Source organism: Cydia strobilella, chromosome 22, assembly GCF_947568885.1.
Source record: "Cydia strobilella chromosome 22, ilCydStro3.1, whole genome shotgun sequence".
NCBI lineage: Eukaryota > Metazoa > Arthropoda > Insecta > Lepidoptera > Tortricidae > Cydia > Cydia strobilella.
The window spans coordinates 3,998,543-4,021,947 of NC_086062.1; the positions used below are offsets into that span (position 1 = coordinate 3,998,543).

General features: G+C 37.5%; 2 protein-coding genes across 2 annotated transcripts in view; both read right to left on the reverse strand.

Moving 5' to 3' along the window:
- Positions 1-23,405, reverse strand: part of LOC134751438 (uncharacterized) — a 365,741-nt gene that overhangs the window by 129,406 nt on the left and 212,930 nt on the right. The window lies entirely within an intron of this gene.
- Positions 13,790-15,582, reverse strand: LOC134751501 (uncharacterized). Its single transcript, XM_063686919.1, has 2 exons — positions 15,472-15,582; positions 13,790-14,797 (listed from the first exon to the last, which is right to left on the reverse strand). The coding sequence occupies exons 1-2, from the start codon at positions 15,505-15,507 to the stop codon at positions 14,222-14,224; spliced, it is 612 nt and encodes a 203-aa protein (XP_063542989.1). The 5' UTR covers positions 15,508-15,582; the 3' UTR covers positions 13,790-14,221.

Sequence of the window (23,405 nt, forward strand, 5' to 3'; positions counted from 1 at the left end):
TTACGCTCACTAGCTTTTCGCGGGCAATTTTTTGTATTTTTTATTTATTATTTTAAGCAATTAAATGATAATTTAATAACGGAAATGCATTTGTAACATGATATAACGGTAACAAACATCCGAATAAAATATATTTCGTTCAAATATAAACTTCATGCATAAGAATAATTGTCAATTTGTCATCATAGGTAGGTAGGCCAAGCCGTGATTTAAATTTCGTTTGGCATTTTCGATATAAGCGATGTCACTTGTCCTCCGGTCCTTCGGGTATGTCAACGTAATTACCCTATTGCACCACTGACATTATACAAAAACTTGCATATTCTCTAATCTCGGTTGCGCCACGATATCAAATTGTAGTTTTGATGCAACTGCGGCCTTCAGCCTGCCATTTGCTTGGCAATTCCTTACGACACTGCAGTTTGCCAAATTCTTGACAAATGAAGTAAATTAATTTTGTATCAAGCAGAAACTGATTTAAACTTTCACGATTTTTAATCATTATTATTCACAACGACGGGACTTAATCGCGTAAAAAAGCGCGAGCGCGAGCCCACGGGGACAACGCCGTCCTCGAAACGTCGGAGGTAAATTTAAAACTTATTTTACGCGATTAAGTCCCGTCGTTGTAAATAATAATTAAGCAGAAACGTCTGCGAACGATGTTTTATTCGCTGTATTGTCTAAAACTTTTGGTAGCTCGAATGGAAGCTAGCTACCGGGCTAGTGAGCCGGTGGTCGCTGGTTCAAGTACCACCCAAGACAGTGAACTATTCCACTTTTAATTTCTTTCTAAGCTTAAATTAAGTAAATATACACAGTTCACGTAGTAAAGAACATACCTATAACTATAATATTGTCTTCGGTTATCGCGATAGTTACTCATAAATATATTTACAGTACATATTATGGCGCTACTTCACCGCCCTAGTGCGGTAACTAGCACTATACGTGTGTATGTCGAAAATTTAAAGAGCCATATGTACTGTAAAACGCTGTATACAATACACGTGTGAACAAGTAATTCGCAACTCGTGTCTATTTAAAACACTCCCTTCGGTCGTGTTTTAATTTACCACCACTCGTCTGATTTCCTACTTTTCGCACTTGTATCGTAATGTACTATTCTCTAATAGTTCATTATTTGGATATGGCGTTATTTCATGGATAACTGTTTGACTTCTTATTACAACAGAGCAGCATAGCCACCATATATTTACTGACTTGCGTTTTTTATATAAAAATAGATGTCCATACATATTCTCGACACACTTTTGTCACATTGACGAGTCAAATTGCCTTCGAGAATCTCATTCAGTATAGTGTAAAGGTTTGGGTTTAGGAAAAGCGCAGGTATTTTTAAGTCATTATTTTTCTTAACCCAAAAATTAAAGAAGAAATTACTGTGACGTTTGGAACTTTTGTGAAGTCAATAGAAAGGACGTAATGTATACTTACTTATTCGACCGAACCTATCGAATTTTGTGACATTCGTCGCTATAAATCGGCACTTACCTCAGTTTCATATTTAAAGTCAGTGCACCAAATAAATATTCATTAATAAGCGATAGTATCCTCTTACCAGGGCCCATTAGGGTTTCATGTGTCATTTGTGTACCTACCTATACTCTTAAGTACTTGTAAAACCTGTAATGTATATGTGAAATGCAATAAATAAATACAATACAATACCAGAAGATGAACCGTACCCGTACACTTGTTTGTCACCACATAGTAATATAAAATATCGAATATGTGTGACATTAACTTACGCAGCGTCTTACGTAAGTTACGTAAGCGAACAACTCGCAAATGCAAAGCGAAGCGGCGCGGCGCGGCCGGCCCACGGCGTTCGCGTTCGCAACGAGATCGCCCACGTAGGACACTTCTATAGGTATCTAAGGATTGATTCACCCCGCGCCGCATCGCTCCGTGTTCGCGTGTTGTTCGCCTACATAGTACACTGCGTTAATTTTCACCGACTGACTTGACAGTGTGGTATTACCAATTACATAAGTCATATACAAATTTATATTATTATGTATTTGAAAATCAGAAATATAAAAAAAACTACTTGGATCAACTTCTTTTTGTCGTTATTCTGTCAGCCAGGCGAAAGAGTAGCATAGTTTGATAGAAGATTTTTTATGCTACGTTCTATTACTGTTGTATTTCTAAATAGATGACATATTATGGAAAGGGCATATAATTGCCATAATAATGTATGTTTGGTTATTTTATAATACAATAAAACAGAGGTTTTAAGACTAAATGATACTTTTCCAGTATTGACGAGATCTTTGCAAATTAAACTGATTTTCACAAATATATCACATGTCACATGTAACTTAAAACTTTTAATGTTGACATTTCTATTACTTTGTCTGTACTGTTTTTGTTGGTTTAAGCACTTTTAAGTGTAATTTTAGAAATTTCATTTATTGATTTTATCATTTTAATTATGTGCATGCTTAGTTTGTAAGATTTTTCTAACACAATATCATATTGTTATAGAAATAAATAAATGAAAAATGAATGCATGACTCACGTTGAGTGATCCTTAACCCAGGCGACCGATTCACCCAATTTCATTCACTGTACCTAATGTGACGTTTTGGGTAACATTTGATCCGACTGTAGAATTCGTCGCTACGGAGCGGCACCTGCCCCAGTTTCGTATCTAAACTTGCGCCACGGCTTGCATAAGTGTTTCGATACACTATTGTTAGTCAAGTTTACGCCGTTAGCACTGTTATGATTTACTTATAACCTAACTTATGTGTATTTATGTTACAATTGTGCATTGTTTTACTTCGGGGAGATGATTTTAAAAGTAGCTACAAGCATTGTTAGATGGCTCAAGAATATGCACTTATAAAAATATCTATCTAACGAGACCACGCCCCAACCCCATACTAGTATCGTTAAAGCCAAAAAAATAAACTTCCCCAGTCCATTAGGGATTAAGCCTGAAACAAAATATTATTTCTAAATTTTATTTTGTCACTTTGACAGCGTGATTGTCAGAGACCATGTCGTGAAAAAGTGCCTTTCCACGGCCGCTGACTACCTGGATGACGAATGTCCAGAGAGACATGAAGCAGCTCGGCCTAACTCCCGACGACGCTTATCAGCGGAGCTAATAGTGGCGCCTCAAGATTAAGAAAGCCGACCCCGCGTAACGGGAAGTGGCGACGAGAAACAAGAAGAAAAGAAGAAGACTTTGACAGCGTGATTGATACACTTAATAAGTAAATCTATATTGACCGGGATATACACCGTGATTTGATTGCCTTCGCCCATCCGCCCCGCCTTCACCCGCTATCATCAGTCACCCGTGAACAGGATGCATGTAACTGCGTCGAAACATCGGAAGCTCAAAAACAATACAAAAGGTAATCACGGTCTATATCCCGGTCAATATAAGTCTAGTGAATCACCGTGAATCATTCAAAAGGGTCTCTATTGTTTGACATAATTATTGAAAGTCATAATGTAATGATTGTCATATTATCATTAGTCATAATTTGGTTTTTCTCAAAAACGCGTAACTTTTCAGGATTGCCATAAAACAAACCTAACCTAACCTACCCCTATCCCCCCCTATCCTACCTACCTACCTATCTATAGGATAACCCGAGGAAAATCCTGAAAAGTCAACAGTTTCGGAATTATGACTAATGATAACATGACAATCATTACATTATGACTTTCAATAATTATGTCAAACAAAGGGACCGAGGAGGGGGGAGGAGGAGGGGAAATTCAAACCGAGGATGGACAGAAAGACAGTAAGTAACTACAAGGGTTCCTGGTGTTCCTACTCGACTCTGGAACCCTAAAAAAATTACTAAATTTTATATAATCAGACTGTTGTCCTTTTCCTCATTTCCTGTTCTATCGCCTTGACTACATCACGTCGAGCGGCAGTTCCGGAGAACCTCGCTCATAAGTACTAGTCACGGTGATCAAAACCAAATATAAAAGGTCGTATGTCACTTAGATACGGGTGTTGATAGGGCCTTTTGGAAGTGGGGAGTCTATTTATAGAACTTGTATAATTTATGCAGTAATAGTTATAGCACCACGAGTCTACATATATTGCCGCCGGCGTGATGCTATTAAGAAATAAATGCCTAGCCTATCAAAGATGATAGCCAGTCGGTCAGAAGACGGCGGTTCGATTCCGGCCTCGACACTTCGGTGTCGCGGCTATAACACTTTTCGTTAGTATTTTTTTTACAACATCGGTGGCAAACAAGAATACGATCAGCCACATGGGAAGCAGTCACCGTAGCCTATGGACGCCTGCAACTCCAGAGGTGTTACATGCGGGTTGCCAACCTTTTAAAAACCTGTACACTCCTTTTTTGAAGAACCTCATACTGTAGACCCTCGGGAAAACCTCGGCAGGGAGCTCATTCCACAGCTGGAGCGTCCGCGGGAGGAAATTCCTCTTAAACCGCACAATACGCGACGATTTAGGTTTAACGTATCCATTTTAATAGTTATGAAATAAAACTATGAAAACGGATTATATCGCGTATATTGAATTTATACATCCCAGTATTCATCATCAGTATTTATATTTTTGCACTTTGTAGTTTTTTCCTCAGTCACCCGTTGACCACGAACGCTGTAAAGGGTTCGAAACGTCGGGATGTATTATAAATTCAATATACGCGATATATTATAGTGTTGTGTTCCTGCCGTGAGTAAGGTTGCCAGAGCTCGAGGGAGAGGAGTGTTAGGGTCGGCAACGCGCATGTAACTCCTCTGGAGTTGCAGGCGTACATAGGCTATGGAGACTGCTTACCATCAGGCGGGCCGTATGCTTGTTTGCTACCGACGTAGTATAAAAAAAATCCATTTTCATAGTTTTATTTCATGAGTAACTATCGCGGTAACCGAAGACAATATTATTTGTTTTAGTTTATAAAAGGGTCATACATATTTTATAGTATGTTACTTAATTAGTTCACGTTTTTCCTGTAGACATCGCGAAGTCAAGGGAATCTAAAGCTTTTTACGCTGCACCCGGTTGTAAGCTACAAAGGCGGGATAATTTTTTTCAGTACTTGACTCAAATACGAATAATGGGATAGGGAGTCGTAAATTTTATCTATTATCCCCAGAAGTGACAAGCCACGTCTGATGGCTGTTGAAATAAAATGCCATTGCCTTCACATTATCACATCCGCCCGCGCAGCATGGTTTCCCCTATCACTAAGTCCGTCACTTTCGCACTCACATACTTGTTAGAACGTGACAGGCATGGTGATAAGCGTACCGTGCTACGACTCGGTGTTCCCCGTGTCTGTGCGTTATCACGCGTGGAGCAAGTGGATAGATAAAACGAATACACAGAATTGTTATGTGGTGATTGTACCTAACATTTTTACATAACCTGGAATAGATTAATTACCTACTAAAAACGATATAGAAAATAATGCTCATATTTTATAGCCTTTAAACTACCTTTCAGAGTTAACCAAGGCAGCTAGGCAAACTAATAAGCAGTATACCTATTTGTAATGCAATAATAAAATAACCAGTATTTCAATAAAAGCAATTTCAACCGATTGGTCAACCACTTATAAATAGTTCGTAATTTTTTCACAGATTTTCTCACACCTTTTAAAATGGCCTCATATATATGTTTCCCCATCAAATGGACTCACCGGATAACAACGTGTTTTTAGGGTTCCGTACGTAAAGGGTAAAAACGGGACCCTATTACTAAGACTCCGCTGTCTGTCTGTCTCCAGGCTGTATCTCACGAACCGTGATACTATAGCTAGTTGAAATTTTCACAGATGATGTGTTTTTGTTGCCGCTATAACATAGTAACTATCAAATTATAACTTTCAAAACAATCTTATTGGCATGACCCAGAATTTGATGATGAAATAGGCCATCAAACGACCCAAATCCACAGTTTTCGCGACCCTCCTCACAAGTGTGTTATCATCACACACACAGATAACGCACGTTACGTAACTCCGTGATGTAACATATAACCGATACTCTAACTTTAGATATACTATAATAACAATGGATGAGGACCTTATGTCGTAGGAGTAAGACTGAATTTTGAATGGTAAAATGAATGATATAGTTTAATGTTAGTAAATTCAGTCGTGCATTTTGGTACAAAGGTTATGTGTTCGATTTAGTGGAGACCGCGTGCTCCATTGTTGTGAATTTCATTTGTTTTTATTACTGTTTCATTCTAGTGTTACTTAGGGCCCTAGCCTACTAGTCAAATCAGTTTCTTTTTAGAACTGTCATAACGATTTCAGTTCAGTTCAGTTTTTGGTTCTTATGGCATCTGTCCATTGGGACAATTTTGCCAGCATCAAGGTTGTGGGAGCAGAATTTCAGTATCAGAACTTGATTCAGTCCGTGTAGATGCTTGATCGGTTGAAGAATCTAAACTACTATAGGAATAAAAATAGAAAAAATGGACGGCCAGAAAAACCAATAGAAACTATAGAAAGTAATGAGCCAACTGCCAGGATCAGGTTTTTTTTTTTTTTAAAGGAACATTACAGGAAAGTTTGGGTAAACAAACAGGTAAAAACTTTTAAAAGGAGCTAAAGCTTGATATTAAAATCTTTCATAAACTTAGCAAGGAAATAAACAAAGGTAGTGTTAACCTTAGTAAGGATATGGTTTATGTTAACAGGACGTTGAATATAGTCAGGAAGAAAATCATAAAAACTGGCATGAGTATTTGGACAGTTGAAGAAGATGTGATCAAGGGTGCCTTCCTCCAGGCCGCATTCACATAATGAATGATCTAGAATATGGATTTTAGCTAGCCAAGCAGGGGAAGTATTGTGGCCAAGTCGAAGACGAATAATAGAGGAGGTAACTGACTTGTGAATCTTATGGTATTTGAAAAACCAAGGTCTGACAATAATATTCGGTTGGATCCTATAATAGCGATTGCCAGTGGATTTGCTAGTTATCTCCCACTCTTCAGTCCACTGTCTGACAAGATCTGCTTTAGCCGAGTTACGGAGGTCCTGCATATAGCACTTGCTAATATGGAATTTATATGACACATTACACAATGACGTCACGGTCAACTCCCCTACTTTTTGTACTTTAAAAATAACTGCTGTTTTTTTAATAATAGGGTATTCTCCACATGTTGAATTTTATAACTAAATCTAGTTAAATAGATAGGAAATGAGCAATTTATCACAAAAAATTGGAAAGTTAAAAAATATATGGGTTTAATAAATACACTGTAATACCGTATTATGACAATAGAAAAGTCAAAATATGTCGAAATGACAGGTGAAACGAAAAGTGCAAATTTCGATTGGGGTATTCTATGTATAAACGATTGCTAAGACCATAGTAACTTATACTAGAGCGGTACTGTCATAGTAAATTTTGTAACCACAGTAAATTCACTGCCATCTATCGACACACTTTAAAACTAAAAATGAAGATTTATAAAAATACGATAAAATGTATTTAAATATCGATAAATGATTTTTTTTATTTGCATTATTTATTTTTTTGTTTTTGACCCATGTTCTTTCACTGATATGCGTAAAAGTTGTTAAATAACAATCGAAATCGTCAACGCCATCTATACGACAGTAGGCCAAAGCTAGTAGCGCCCTCTGATCGAGAGTCAAATTTTCTTGATTTTCGAGGCACGTTTTTTCCTTAGACTGTATCCATCTTACGGAGTTATATCTATCTTTGCTAAGACCTTTATAAACGGTTGCATAGTCCTTAAGCAAGACAAAAGATAATATGTCATCTCATCGCAATACTTTTTACTAAACAGTTGGATTCAAAGACAGTACAATACAGGCATATTTAAGATTATAAAATTTATAAAAAAATAACTATTATTAAAAAAATTATACTTGTAGACATGCCAACTAGATTTCGTTATCTGTGTCGCCATTATCGTTATCTTTTTATAGTTTAGATAGATGATCGTTGGGCTAGCATAGAAAACTTTAGTAGATAAAAATGTTACGAGGTAATATATTCGTAACTATTTTACCTATTTACAATGTTTTTAGGAAATATAGGAAATTTTATTGAAACACATAGTACTGCAAACAGGCGGAAGGCGGAGTAATTTGACCTATATAAATAGTTTGGTTAATGGGTCAAAGTAATGTTGCAATAGTTAAACCTTGTCAGGTTAAGTATCAAGTTTATAATATAGTTGTTGACATATCGTGGTTGATGGCACAATGGTGGGCTGACATGACTGATAGTGATATGACACTTGGTGCTAGTGCGGCTGTATAAAGTGTTTTAGAAACCTGTTCACTCCATTTTTGAAGAAACCTATACTTTTGTCTGCTACTAATAGTAACGGCACCAATCATGTAACATTTAAGAGAAAATTTGGAGTTTTATTTATTTTTCACCGGCACCTGCTAAATTTCTACCGATTTATGCATTAAAAGTTGAATGTCCTATTCGTCCTTATGTTATTCATGTATTTAATTAATTTCATTATAGATACTGCCATTGTTTTAAATATTATTAACAAAAACTGTATGGGCCTATTAAAGCATCTCTATGGCTATTGTTTATGGCACAATGTCAGTGTTTAAGAACTGATGATAAATACTTATTTTACAGGATTTGTCTATACAATCCCATTACTGGTGCCAGTCCCATTAACACAGAATAAATAATAGTATTATCATACAGAACGGCCACGCAGCGCCCCGCCCCGATTCGAATTACCTCGCCCCGCGACAGCAGATTGACGACCTTTTGCCGACCGCTCAGTACTGTTTTTAAGCAACTTACTCAAACAATGACGCATGCCGCCTGTACAGACGTGCCGTTCACACATAGAAACGCAAATGATTTTTCATGTATAGCGTGTCCGCCCTGTGCTATAACTTCGTCAAGGAGTTCATTCAATTATTTTTATCGTGAGCCAAATACCTACACCTCAAGAACTGATATACTCACAGACGGGACTAAAGTTACGACACAACCCAGGACATCCTTCTGTTGCCAATCTATCAATTGAGCAGTTGCGTCAGTCCTGTTCGGTTATGAAACTATGGTTGATACGACTGATATGATACTTGGTGCACATTTTTTTTATGAAATAGGAGGCAAACGAGCAGACGGATCCCCTGATGGTAAGCGATTACCGCCGCCCATGGACACCCGCAACACCAGAGGGGTTGTAAGTGCGTTGCCGGCCTTTAAGATGGGAATACGCTCTAGGTTTGAAGGTCATATCGGTCCGGAAATACCGCAGGCGACAGAAATTGTTTCATATTTTTAATACTTTAAGCCAAAATTTATGAAAAGTCAATTGACCATTTTTTTATAGATAGAGTGATTCACGAGGAAGGTTTATATGTATAATTTGTAAAGGTTTTGTGGACATTATTTGTGTAAATGAGGGCTAACGCGTATGAATTCGCCGCTAGGGGCGCTAGTGTAAATGGTGGTCTTTTCCATAGTTCGAAATGTCACTTGTCACTTCAATGACTGACAGCTGTTCTTTAGTCTTTTGGACCACCATCAACAGAGGCGCCAACTGGTGAGCAAAAAAACGATAGCCCTCATTAGTTGAACTACCCGTGCGAAGCCGGGGCGGGTCGCTAGTAAATGTACTTTATTTTACTACTTCACTTTATTGTTCCCTATCGCGTCATCCTGACACAGTTTACGTATGTTGTATAGTTTTACGAATGGGTACAAATATACAACATTGTATGTCTATCAGCTAAGGGCCCGCTCCATGAGGTAACGTTACGCAAGGCTCAAGGATACGCCAGCGGAGCGCAACGTTGCGACACCCGAATGTCTCGCGTTAGGAAAGGAACGTGTCAAGGCACTGCTCCTTTCCATTCGTTGGCCAATGGGATAAATGCCAGGGACCGGTTTCGACATTTCATACAATTTGAGCCCTTATCTAGGATTTGCTTATTAGAAAATGTTGGTGCTATCAGTGCGCGCTAAAGAGTAGTACATTACATTGCTTTCAAGCACGCGTTTGGTATTTTGGCATTGTAGCAGTGTACGTAACTGACATATTATCCCTATTATCTATGACACAAAAAAAAACTAAACGAAAATCGGTTCATCCGTTTGGAAGCTACGATACCACAGACAGATACAATACACAGATACACAGACAGACACGTTAAACTTATAACACCCCTCTCTTTTTGCGTCGGGGGTTAAAAAACAAAAATACTATTTACATACCTATTTAGAATAAAAAGGCAAATATTCACAATGATCTGCGAAATAAGAAGATACGAGGTGTCTAATTTATTGATTATCTAAATTCTGGTATAAATCTAAAACTTTTTATGAATTAAAGTTACTAAAAAATACTTTTTAATTATATAACAAAAATCAGACAATATATATAGTTGGTCAAGCAAATCTTGTCAGTAGAAAAAGGTGCGAAATTCAAATTTTCTATGGGACGATATCCCTTCTCGCATATTTTTTTTTAAATTCGCCGCCTTTTTCTACTGACAAGATTTGCTTGAACAACTATTAATTTCTTATATATTGTCTGAAAGTAGATACAGTACTGGCTACAGCCAACTGCTTGACTGTACACAGTCACCTGCAATAATATGTTACACTTCGAAGGCCGCAAAAATATCTGACACGCTCTTATCTTATGGCTCTACAAATAAGATCGTGTCAGATATATTTGCGGCCTTCGTAGTGTAACATATTATTGCAGGTACAGTGAAATCATTCATTTGACGTAATTTTTTACATTGATTCTATAATCCAATTACGTAACAGTTTAGTCGGTTGAATAAAGGTTAATTTACATGCAGACAGGAAGTCTGGAATCGAACCTTGGATACCTTAGTCACCTTGGCTGCTCAGACCTAGGTATTATCTAGAGAAATACGTAAATATATTCTTGGCATGCTAGTTTCTTTGTTGTGTTATCTCCTTTCATCTACATTGTGCAGTTTACTGTTAGAAACAGATATACAAGAGATATAAATTTAATTGGATGACATAGATTTGATTGGATTGAATTCCCCCATCAGTATTGTATTATTTTAAATCTAAGTTCGTTGTACATACTAACCCCTTAGTTTGTAAGTTCTACTTGGTTCTACTAATAAAAATATGTGTCCATGTGTTACAAGCAATAAAAAAATTCATTTATTCATTCATAAGGCATTTATTCAAGGTTAGCCGTATTCTGCGAAGAGATTAGGAAGGTCTTACTTAAATAATTTTACGTATAGGACCAACTACAACAGCAAACACTTCACACCGCCGAGATGAAAATGCTACGCTAGGCGGGCGGCGTCATCAGACTTGACAGAGACCTAAGAACCTAAGATATCCAAATCAGGACATAGACATTGAAACCGAGCGACCAGGGGTAAGAGAAAGACATATTCATGTATTGACAGTTTTATGTATGGCAGCATAATCCTTTGTCTCTTTCACTTATAAATTTCGGTATTTCGTCATCGCCTCCTTGTTATGATGCCATAACCCGACCATGAAAAAATGCCCGGTCGGTGATAAAAACAAAGCTTTGCACTATTTTCTTTTTCCTCTTATAGGAATCACAATAAGACTATCAAAGAGTGTCAGGTCCTTGAAATCAGGTAGGTACAGGTCCTGTCAGAACAAAAAGTTGACAGTTCCAAACAAATGACAGGCTGATGTCGTCCGGCGGACTGGTAATCAGTGGGCCCCTTAAGGAAGGGTGGCCGCCGAAGACGAACCCTCACAACTTAGAGCAGCACCGTCAAAAAAGACATGGAAGCAGCAGGCATTGATAAAAGTATGACGCATAAAGCGGCGTAATGGTATAAGGAGGGCCGACCCCAACTAGAGATGGGAATAATAATGGCCAGAAAGAAGAAGACCAGCTACGAAATAGTCATTTGTTTTCACAGCTAAATAGGTGTATACGCTCTTCATGAAAAAGGATGACAGAAAAGATTTATAAGTACACCATGTAACCCGTTTTCATTCTTCTTAAGTGTAGAAATCTTGTGTAAACAACTAACGGTAGGTAGCTTCTGTGTTGGTAAGTACCAAATAAAATTAATTAACGGCAAACAAATTGCAACTCGCTTTTCGCACGCTTCATCGAGTGTCTGATTGAAAGATGTCCAAATAAAACCGAGTGAGCAGAAATTAGATGACGGGAGCAAATTGGAAAGGAAGAATGGCTCATTCTCAGTATTATTGCTATTTTTGCTACGGGCTGAGCACGGTAGCATTTTTATCGCCTGTCACAAAGCCTGTCACGTTCTAACAATTATGTAAGTGCGAAAGTAACAGGCATAGTGACAAGTGATAAACATGCAACCATGCTGACATATAATTTCAAGAATGCATGCATAGACATTAAGTCTGCGGGAGTGTACGAGCTTTTTCACATTGTCATGTGATAAAAGTAAACTGTATACTGTACTATAAACCTGCTGAGAACTATAGAAAATAGACGAGGCAGAATGATAGGTCACTTGATAAGACACGACACTTTCTTTAACACTATATTAGAAGGCAAGATAGAAGCGAGAAGAGGCCGCGGAAAACCACGAGCAAGCTACACACAACAACTGAAAGCGAAAGCAAATGTCGTGTCTTACAGGGACCTAAAGAACCTGGCCGAGGACCGAGAAAACTGGCGCATACTCCACCGACAAGAGCCATGCTCTTAAATTATGAATGAAAAAAAATACTGTACTTGTTTATTCATGAAAAAAAAACAGCATGGCAAAAAAATGTTAACCCAAATAATGCGGACTTCATGCTACAGGGTATTCTCTAGCATCTGTCTTTCCCATAGGGGCCACCCCGACATCCGATATCGGATTGGCACTTCAGAAAATTTTAGACATGGACTTCCCGTCAGCTGTCGGACCGACATCGGAACGGACAATGTGAAAATGAAAACGCTAAGTCGTCAAAAAAAGCCGTGCGATATTTATCTTAGAACAAACTCCCGCAATCCTTTTAAAACTCACTTAGCAAGTTCTTTTTTTAAGATGCACATTTTATATAAAAAGAAAACCTTTTACTTACTTATGTAGCTATTTCAGAGTAGGTATTTATTAAGGTAGATTGCATTTAAATCTACCTTATGGCGAATTAACAGAAGAGGCTTCACCATGACGTAATATTTGCAAAACACTACAATTGCCGCTTGCAAAATGCATTTAGAATTGCACGAAATGTACGTCGTTTGCTGAATTTAGGCATGAGTAGGTTCTGCATTACTGGGAAATATATGGGTTTATTGCATAATAAAAAAAAACACATTTAGTCCGATAACAAATAAAATTACCAGATAGGTACAAATAGCTTATAATATAAATAAGAAGACTTAAATTCTTTTATGATTTATTTTTAAATTTTTCGTGTAACTTAGGTATTGACATTTTGCCTTTTTCCGTTTTTAGGGTTCCGTACCCAAAGTGTAAAAACGGAACCCTATTACTAAGACTCCGTCCGTCTGTCTGTCTGTCCGTCTGTCCGTCTTTCTGTCACCAGGCTGTATTTCATGAACCGTGATAGCGAGTTGAAATTTTCACAGATGATGTGTTTCTGTTGCCGCTATAGCAACAAATACTTAAAAGTACGGAACCCTCTGTGGGCGAGTCTGAATCGCACTTGTCCGGTTTTTTTTATCATATCGATATGAATATTTGACTAGGTTTTTGCTTATATTGTGTTCTATAAAAACTGTAAACTGTACCGCATTGAAGCTAAGCTAGTTTCAAGGTATAGGTTAGTTTGTAAATAAAAAATACGCATTATTATGATCGTCATTTTAATAAGCAACACGCAATCCACGCTTTATATGATATCCTTAAAGTAAATTGGAACTCTAAGCAAGCAAAAAATAACAATGAATTAATGGGGGATATTACACGTAATTCTGCGTAGCTTGCGCCAGTACCACAATCTGAGGGTCTACCGCGAAATTTCGTTATCTAACATCTTTGTCACTCTTGCGTATTCGAGCGATAAAGAGGCAGATAGCGAAATTTCGGATTCGCGTTTCCCGGTAGGTCCTCTGTAAACAAACTGCTTTGATGCATCAATTTCATATTTTATTATCTCTGAAAACTTGTCAAAAACCTGTTAAAGGCACAGTATGTATGTTACTCTATGGTTCACTAAAAAGGCTATAGTGCTGCACTCTGGTGGCAGAACATTGCAGTAATATCCCCTATTCTTAACAAAATCAATAATAGTACAACCTGCTATCACACCCATTCTGATTTTTACCAACCTCTCCATCGAGTATCAACGAGTACATAAACTTCTGCGGAACAAGTACCGGCTCCTCATTGTTACTCGTACCACTGTTACCGTACGCGAGTATCGGTACTTGACAAGTATTTTGGCACGCTGTGTTTATAGGAAGGTAATTCGACAACGGAGAAGCTCCATACGGTGACCAAGTATTTTCAATCCCTGTTCCATATTTATAAGTCACTGGAATATTAGGAATTGATGTATGTAGCATAGATTTACAGTTTTGTGCCCCCAAATTGATCTTACCAAGCGCTGTTTTATCATTTTCACATTGGTCTTTTGCATCTAAAGATACAGTTATTCCATAAGGTTCGTTATCATAGGTGTTTCCATAGACTTGAGGACAGATTTCTGGTGTTTCGCATTCTTTTCCCTCTGGTTTAAGTATAGAGTTACAGAAGGGACAGCAGTTGGGTGGTGGAGTACCGAGGTAGACCGGGCCATCGTAATGTTGTATTTGGATGTTTGTGTCTGGTTGCGGGACCGCTGAGATATATGCTATCTGATGGGGAAAAAAGGTTTAATATTAGAAATGGGTCGAACAAACACAAGGGAAACAAAAGTTCTTCAAGTTTCTTTTGTTTGTATTATTCCAGAAATTTCCTTAGAACAAAAGAGACAAAATTAAATAGAAAATAATTTTGTGGAGACAGTTTAATAGTTAATTTTAATAGCAAAGTTTAACCTCTCGTGCTAATATTCTCTCTCTAATATTCACCGGTATAATAATATTCAAGGCACGAGGGTTAAACAAATTTTGCCACCAAGTAAAAATCAAAATGTTTCACCACACCAACACAATTTAAGAAATCGATTCAAAATTAATGTTATATTTATCATTCAAAACCATCATTAAAAAGTAAATTCTACCAGCAAACATAAGAAAAGAACTCAAAATTTGCATTTGATTACTTTGCCTAACGTGTGAATAAAATGAAACTTTCTTATCAGTTTTTGAACAATCAAGAGAGCCTTTACCAGTGTTGTGAAAAATTATTTTAGCCTTCGAAAATAATTCCGTATGTACAGTCAAGTGTAGATATACGGGTGCATACAACTCACTCAAAAATATGTCACATAGTTCTTGACATAAGAGCTATGGGACATATTTTCGAGCATGATGAGTGCACCCGTATTTTTACACTTGACTGTACATAAAATACTAGAGATACTTACCAGTGTTAAAAATGAAATGCAGCTCAGTAATTTCATTGTGTCACAAAAACAGATTTGATTTGATGAATGATCAATTCCTGATATCTAAGTACAGTCCAATGTTGTTTGTGCTACTGATGTCGAGTGTTCATCAAATCACTTTATATATCCTATTTTCCAAATATTTTCGTATGCATGTCTTCATATTTCCCGAAAAGTTTTTATCTTTTCTGTTATAAACACGTACTGATTTTGGCAACAATGAATTGCAAATGTTTGTAATCGCAAACAAAATTGCATCGTTTCAAGTACAGTCGCCATCAGATATATCGGAGCGGCCGAGGTGCTCAAAAATATCTGAACACGCACCCTAACGCCTTGACAATAGAGGCGTGTTCAGATATTTGTGAGCACCTTGGCCGCTCCGATATATCTGATGGCGACTGTACCTAATATTTGAGTGGTATGCCACCTGATCTGACTTCCTGGTATTTGAGTGGTGGTTGATCTTCAAAATTTTAACTTGATTAGATTATGGTTGGTCAAGCTAATTTTGTCAGTAGAAAAAGGCGGCAAATTTAAAATATGTAGGCGCGAAGGGATATCGTCCCATAGAAAATTTTAATTTCGCTTCTTTTCCTACTGACAAGATTGGCTTGCCAACTATATATTTGACGTTACTTCCAGCTTCGCACGTTAAAGGTGTCATTCGAATTGCGACTTCAATAGCGTTATTATAATACCTACCTCCCGCGTCGAATGATGATCCCTATCTTCCTAAGGCCCAAGGTCCTACGTATAGTACCTCTTCAGTTCGATGAAATTTAAATCCTATTCAATTGGAACAAGGTCGATTTTGCTTTGTTTCGTTAAATTTTCCAACAACGCAATATCAACTCTATTTCCTACACTATATGTTCAAATTTCCTCTTTTAGTAGAGCTTAATTTAAAAAATAGTAGACGAAATATGTTTTTACTGTATTTTATTAATTAAATGTTACATTGCTAAATAAAGAGAAATGTTATTATACTATTCAAGAATATTTAAATGATGACGCTTTGCCAAATTGGTATCAATAGGACATAATCCTTCCCAAACATTTAAATTATATATTATTATTTTTTTTTTTATTATACATGTAATTTTAATTTTTTCATTTAATTTGTAATTATTTTATAATGATGAATTGTACAATTATAAAATAAGTAATGCCGCATAAATCCCTATCCCATTAAATTAAGATTTATACAGGATTTATATAATTTATTACAATGAAATTTTGCAATGTATTCTGAAATTATGTTACATCAAGTCTAGTATTATTTGTAAATAGTCACCATTAGTATTAAGATTATATTGCCATGCCCTAACAGGGTACCATGTACCGACTTTATAATGTTTCAATACCATCCTATGTAAAATGAACATGGACGCAATAAAGATATATGAAATATGAAATATAAATGATTGTTCTAAACTTCCAAAAAATGTCGACACACATTTTACGTGACAGCTACTCCATATAATAAAAACCCGGCCAAGTGTGAGTCGGACTTGCGCACGAAGGGTTCCGTACCATTACGCAAAAAAATCACGTTTGTTGTATGGGAGCCCCACTTAAATATTTATTTTATTGTTTTTAGTATTTGTTGTAAGCGGCAACAGAAATACATCATCTGTGCAAATTTCAATCACGGTTCATGAGATGCAGCCTGGTGACAGACCGACGGACGGACAGACGGACAGCGAAGTCTTAGTAATAGGGTCCCGTTTACCCTTTGGGTACGGAACCCTAATGAACTGTCATAGGAAATGAAGCAGGAAATGCTACATAAATCAAATTGACAGACTGTACAAGGTTTTTTCTATGCACCTGTTATGTAAACCCTATCTGTGCCGCGTGATCCACCTTGGCAGTAACCTCTTTCCCGCGTGACGCGTGACATAACCCGCTTACCCACTCCCAGCCGGATGCTGTAGGGCTGCCACTGCCACATGCTTCATAATGGAGTATTAATGCAGTGTTCTGCCGCCAGAGTGCAGCACTAGAGCACATACTAAACCATAGACTAACTTCTACATACTAGGCATTAAACAGTTTTTTGACAAGTTTTCAGAAAACTGATGCATGAAGGCGGTTTGTTTTGAGGTAGCTACCACGCAACGCGAAAATCTAAATTTCGTTATCTGCCTCTCTATCGATCGAATAGGCAAGAGTGGTAGAGAGGCAGAAACCGAACTTTCGATTTTCGTATTTATTTATTTATTTATTTATTTTTTTAAGCCAAGTGTCCCACTGCTGGGCAAAGGCCTCTCCCCTTGATTTCCACGACTCCCGATTTGGTGTTTCCTCCGGCCAGTTGTTCAGGAAGCTGTCCAGGTCATCCCGCCATCTCCGTTTGGGCCTGCCCCGTCCACGCCCCTCTACCGGCATCCACTTGGTTGCTAAGCTAGCCCACCTCTCCGGATGCATGCGGTGGACGTGACCGGCCCAGTCCCATTTGAGCCTAGCGGTTTTCTCGCCTACGTCAGCGATGCCGGTTTTTGAGCGCAGCGTGGTGTTTCTTATGCGATCAGCTAGTTTAACACCTAGAATGGTGCGCTCCATAGCGCGTTGGCAAACCTTCAGTTTGGACTTCTGGATCTCTGTGAGTGACCAAGTTTGGGCGCCGTAGGTTAGAACAGGCAGAACACACATGTCAACGAGTTTGCGCTTCAGTGACAATGGAAGGTTACCCTTCATTAGCTCTTTCATAGACCAGTAGCTCTTCCAGGCATTTTGAACACGGCGCTCAACTTCCTTGTCTTGCCTGTTACTGAAAGAAACTAGCTGGCCCAAGTAGATGTACTCGTCAACATAATGTATGATCTGCCCGTCTACCTCGACACTATCTCGTGTCTTGCTATTGGTCATCACCTTTGTCTTTGCGCGGTTCATTTGAAGTCCGACCTGAAGGCTTGCGTTGCTCAGATCTTGGAGCATTTTCTGTAGTTCTGCTGCAGAAGGGGCAAAGAGAACAATGTCGTCGGCGAATCGAAGATTAGATAGCCTCCTATCACCGACGACTATTCCCTCAGCCCCCCAGGAAACCGCCAGGCTCTTAAAAACTTCTTCGAGGGTGCTTGTGAATAGTTTAGGAGACAGCGGATCACCCTGTTTAACACCTCGTTGTATAGGGAACGACGGACCGGAGTACTGAAGTTTTATATCGGCGGTGCTATTACTGTATATATTTTTGATTAGGTTTATATAGGTAGGATTAATGTTTTGATTTATGAGTGCGGTTACTATGGCAGAATGGGTTAAGCTATCAAATGCTTTCCTGTAATCAACAAATGCTAAATACAGGGGGATCTTAAATTCATTATACTTTTCAATGATTTGGTTGAGTGTGTGGAGGTGGTCAGTGGTGGAAAATCCGGGACGAAAGCCTGCCTGTTCGGGGGTTGATGTCGGTCGAGCTGCCCAGCAATACGACATTCGATAACTTTAATAAATATTTTGTAAATATGAGAAACCAGACTGATGGGGCGATAGTTGCCTATGTCGAACTTATCGCCTTTCTTATACAAGAGTATCATATGAGAATGAAGCAGCTTTTGGGGTAATTTTCCTGTTTTTATATAAGGGGAAGTAAAAGGTTGGTCTTTCCGAAAACAAGTTCTTCTGTGCTAATTCCGTCAGCTCCAGGGCTTTTATCGAACTTCATCGTGGACATGGCTTTACCCACTTCCTCGGTTGTGATGGGAGAAATAGTTTCAGCACAGTAATACTCTGGTGTGCTATGTGAGTTGGATGACTCCGAATATAGAGAAGTATAGAATTGTGTGCAGATGTCCATAATTTTGTTCCTGTCACTATGCTTTTGGCCATTTTCATCCTTTAAGCTGGTGATCCATGATTTCCCTTTCTTTATTCCATTTTTTGCGGTTCTAAATGATCTATTATTAATTAGTGCTGTTGCGACTAGATTTGTGTTGTGGTTGCGGAGGTCGGTTCGGATGCTTCGTTTAGTCTTCCTGTCTATTGCACGGTACTCAGCAGAGCCTATTTCGAAACCAGTCCGCTCTTTTATTAAATTTCTGGTGGCATTTGATAATACAGTGAGTTTCTTTTGGATGGTCTTGATTTTACTATTCGCGGATTGAATCGCATTCAAAATGTTGTCATATTGAGTCTCTGTATCGTCGACGCCTATATTTAATGTGCTAAATTTGTTTTGCAGTTCCAAATTATACTGATCGTAGTTAGCTGTTAGTGTGGCTCTGTCTAGTTTTTTGTGTCGTCTTGAGAATATGTTTTTGCGGTGTATTTTAAAATTAAATTTTAAGGTGGTCCGAAGAGGTCGGTGGTCTGAGTTAAATTGCATTTTATTTAAAATTCCTGTATTACTTATTATGTCGTTGTTTGTGGTAAGTACGAAATCGATCTCGTTTTTGGTTTGCCCATTTGGCGACACCCAAGTCCAGCGGCGTTGTAGTTTTTTTGGAAAGAAGCTGTTGCTGACTTTTAGTCTTTGCCCAAATGCGAACTGGATCAGGCGAGAACCACGTATATTCCGGTCTCCCAACCCGTATGGTCCGAGAATTTCATCGCTGTCCAGTTCTTGTCTGGGCCCTATCTTAGCGTTGAAGTCACCGAGGATAATACTCCAGGATCCTCGATGCTCCTCGCAAGCCTTGTTTAGAAGGTCGTAAAAATCCTCAACCTCGTCGTCGCAGTGCGCGGATGTAGGTGCGTAGACTTGGATCACCGTTAGGGTCTGGTTTGGTGCTAGCCGAAACTTGAGAACTGCAATTCTGTTGGAGTAGCTGCAAAATTCGATTATATTGTTCTTCCACTTTTTGGCCACCACGAAACCTACTCCACCATGTCCGCTGGTGTCCCCAAAGTGGTAGAATATGCATCCGTCCCTTTCTTCTATTTCTTCGCCCGGTTTTCTCACCTCCGATAAGCCTACTATGTCCCACTTGACTTTATTCAGCGCATTCTCGAGTTCTATTAAACGCTCATCTTTTATTTATTTATTTATTTTCGGAGAATCAACAGCTATCAATTATACAATAGTTATATAAGTAAATAACAAAAAGCCAATTATAGGTTCCCACCAATAGCAACAAGATAACACATAATTGGTGGTTAGCACTAAAATTTTACAACGTATTCAACTAATACTAACTAATACTAATATTAATTATTATTTCGCGGTAGGCCCTGTGATTGTGACGCCCTCTACGCATTTTTTTGCGTTTTGCTTAATATTCCATATTGTCTGCATATGCATAACACACAAAACAAAATTTTTATTTGCTATAAGTAAGCACACTTGCATGGATGCAAATACAGCTCAATTCACTTATAATAAATTACAACAATAGATAATAAAAAAAATAACTTCACAAAATAACACAAATAAAACAAACTAACAGAAAAATAATACAGTATACAATTTAAGAAAATAATACTATCTATAGCGCAGGGTCTGAATTGAACAAACATGAAAGATAACAAATTACAGTCAAAATTCTGATTTCCTGTATTCAAACACGTCATGTCTAGAAAGACTAAAAGCTTTTAACTTGCAATACAATTAGAAGCGTTTTTAACTCCTTTGATCAGAAAGAAATACAGAAAGGAATACCTACATTACAAGCTGTTAGGAAATGGGCCCGTAGACCCCTATTTATAAAATCAACTAAAAAAAACTTCTTCTAAAATTTCTTCATTAACATTTACTTCGGACTCATTGACGGACAACCCTATCGTAGCATCTCAGGGATGTGCTCGTGCGCCACTGCGACGTAACGGGACTCGCAGGTAGCGCTAGTGTGGATATGCCGCCAACATTACACTACATTTTGTTTTTTATTTATCTATTTATTCATTTTATTTATTTGGAGATCCAACCCAACAGCTGTAACATTAACATAAAATTATAGTAGATACAGGAAGCTAATTATAGGAACTCACAGGTGGTGACATGATACTAAACAAATAGGTTAGTCTAAGGTTCAGTTGAGTATATCTATATCAAATTCTTTAGAGTTTAGACAACTCATTTAGGTTACGACTGGCGCGTGTTAAAACTATTCTGTCTGTATTTAGAAGATGCATTTTTGATTGCTATTGGGGGATGATACCTTTTTATAATGGAAAGTTATACTATTTTTCATGGGGGGGAATCGATTGTTAAAATTTATTTTACAACACACTAGCTTGTAAAACCTATATTTTTCTTTAAAAACTGATGATAGAGTTGCATTTTATTCTAAATAAATAGAAAAAAAATAGAATAAATATAGTGGCAAAGTGACTCGTTAAAGTCGTGGTTTAATATTGAAATCTTTTTCTGCTTGGGTATTACGAGCACGAGGGGTTAAACAACAATTCTGCCCCCTTGTAAAACATATAACTTTTAAACGGGTTACTCTATACATATTTCGAGCCGTTTAAAATTGTTTTAATATGTTTGAGTCTTACAGGAGTTTAGTTAAAACAAGAATCAATTGCCTCAAACAATCTTTTGATAGCTATACGAGCTCAAAGCGTCTCACACGAAACATGATGGCAACAAGTAATGAAGTTCAACATTCATTTGGGTGGTGATGATCCTACCTAGCGCAGCATCAGTTAATACAATTTCAAGAGGATTTTAATAGTAACATCATATCAATAATTGAACTACCAAAAAGAGCGAAACAGGCCATTTTTTATACTTTAACGGTGGCAAACAAGCATACGGCCCGCCTGATGGTAAGCAGCAGTTATGACTTATATCGCTAGGTGGCTGCTAAAATTTACTAAATAATAAATAAATAAAAATAAAAAAGCCTTTTATTTCTTACAACTACATCAGATTTACATAACTAAAATACGTATTACTAAATTTTATCTTATGATTTACATTTATAATTAAGTTATTTGCGATTATAAAAAAGTGCTTAATCTGCAAGAACCCCTCCGCAGGTGAAGGCCTTCTCCAAAGATGCCCAGTTTGTTCTATCCTGGGCAATTTTCATCCAGTTTGGACCAGCTATTTTATACCTAAAATTACCAGCTAAAATTTACTAATTACTAACAATTATTTATACAAAAATCATGCTCATTTTGATACTAATAACTAATGCGGTTCACTATGAACTTGTGGTGGTAATTGAGTTTTGTGTGGTTGATACCTGACGATATATGATTGTCTTATCCACATTGTGCTTGTCGTGTTGTCTGCGGCCCACTGCTCTACTTCGATAGCTGCACTGCACACGACTCATTATTAACAGGACTAATAGCATACCGCAAAAACTTCAGTAGCCATATTTAATAATATCAATATAGGTAGGTTCTGTATAGGTTTATTATACATTATATTTACATCATTACTTTATAGGTGACTGAACGTTTTATAGAGTGCAAACTGACAAAATCATCGTGGGAAATATATTCCCTTTGGCTTATAAAGGCTTAATAGCAAAAAAAACGGATTCTGAATTCTGCTAAGAATTTGAATTGCAGAAAGTACGCTTTAATAATAAAACATTTGGACTGCTCTCACTTTTTATCATACGTGTATTACTAATACTATGTACTTTAAGTGAAAAAGATGAATGAATGTGACGTATACTTTTTTTATTTACATACCTTACACCATTCACAAAGCCTGTTATAATAAAAATAATTACATCTATGTATAATAACATTTTAGTCATAATGTTGTCTTCGGTTACCGCGATAGTTACTCATGAAATAAAACTATGAAAACGGATTATATCGCGTATATTGAATTTATACTACATCCCGACGTTTTGAACCCGTTACAGCGTTCGAAACGTCGGGATGTGGTATAAATTCAATATACGCGACATAATCCGCTTTCATAGTTTTATAACATTTTAGTCAGTTACATATTTTTAGCCAGTGTTTAGCCTAACCCAGTAACACACAGTAACAGTGTTTAT

Bases quoted from the DNA above. Each gene is read 5' to 3' on its own strand.
- LOC134751501 (XM_063686919.1), bottom strand. From the start codon at position 15,507: ATGAAATTACTGAGCTGCATTTCATTTTTAACACTG. The intron at 14,798-15,471 runs GTAAGTATCTCT...TTTCCCCATCAG, and splicing joins GCATTTCATTTTTAACACTG to ATAGCATATATCTCAGCGGT.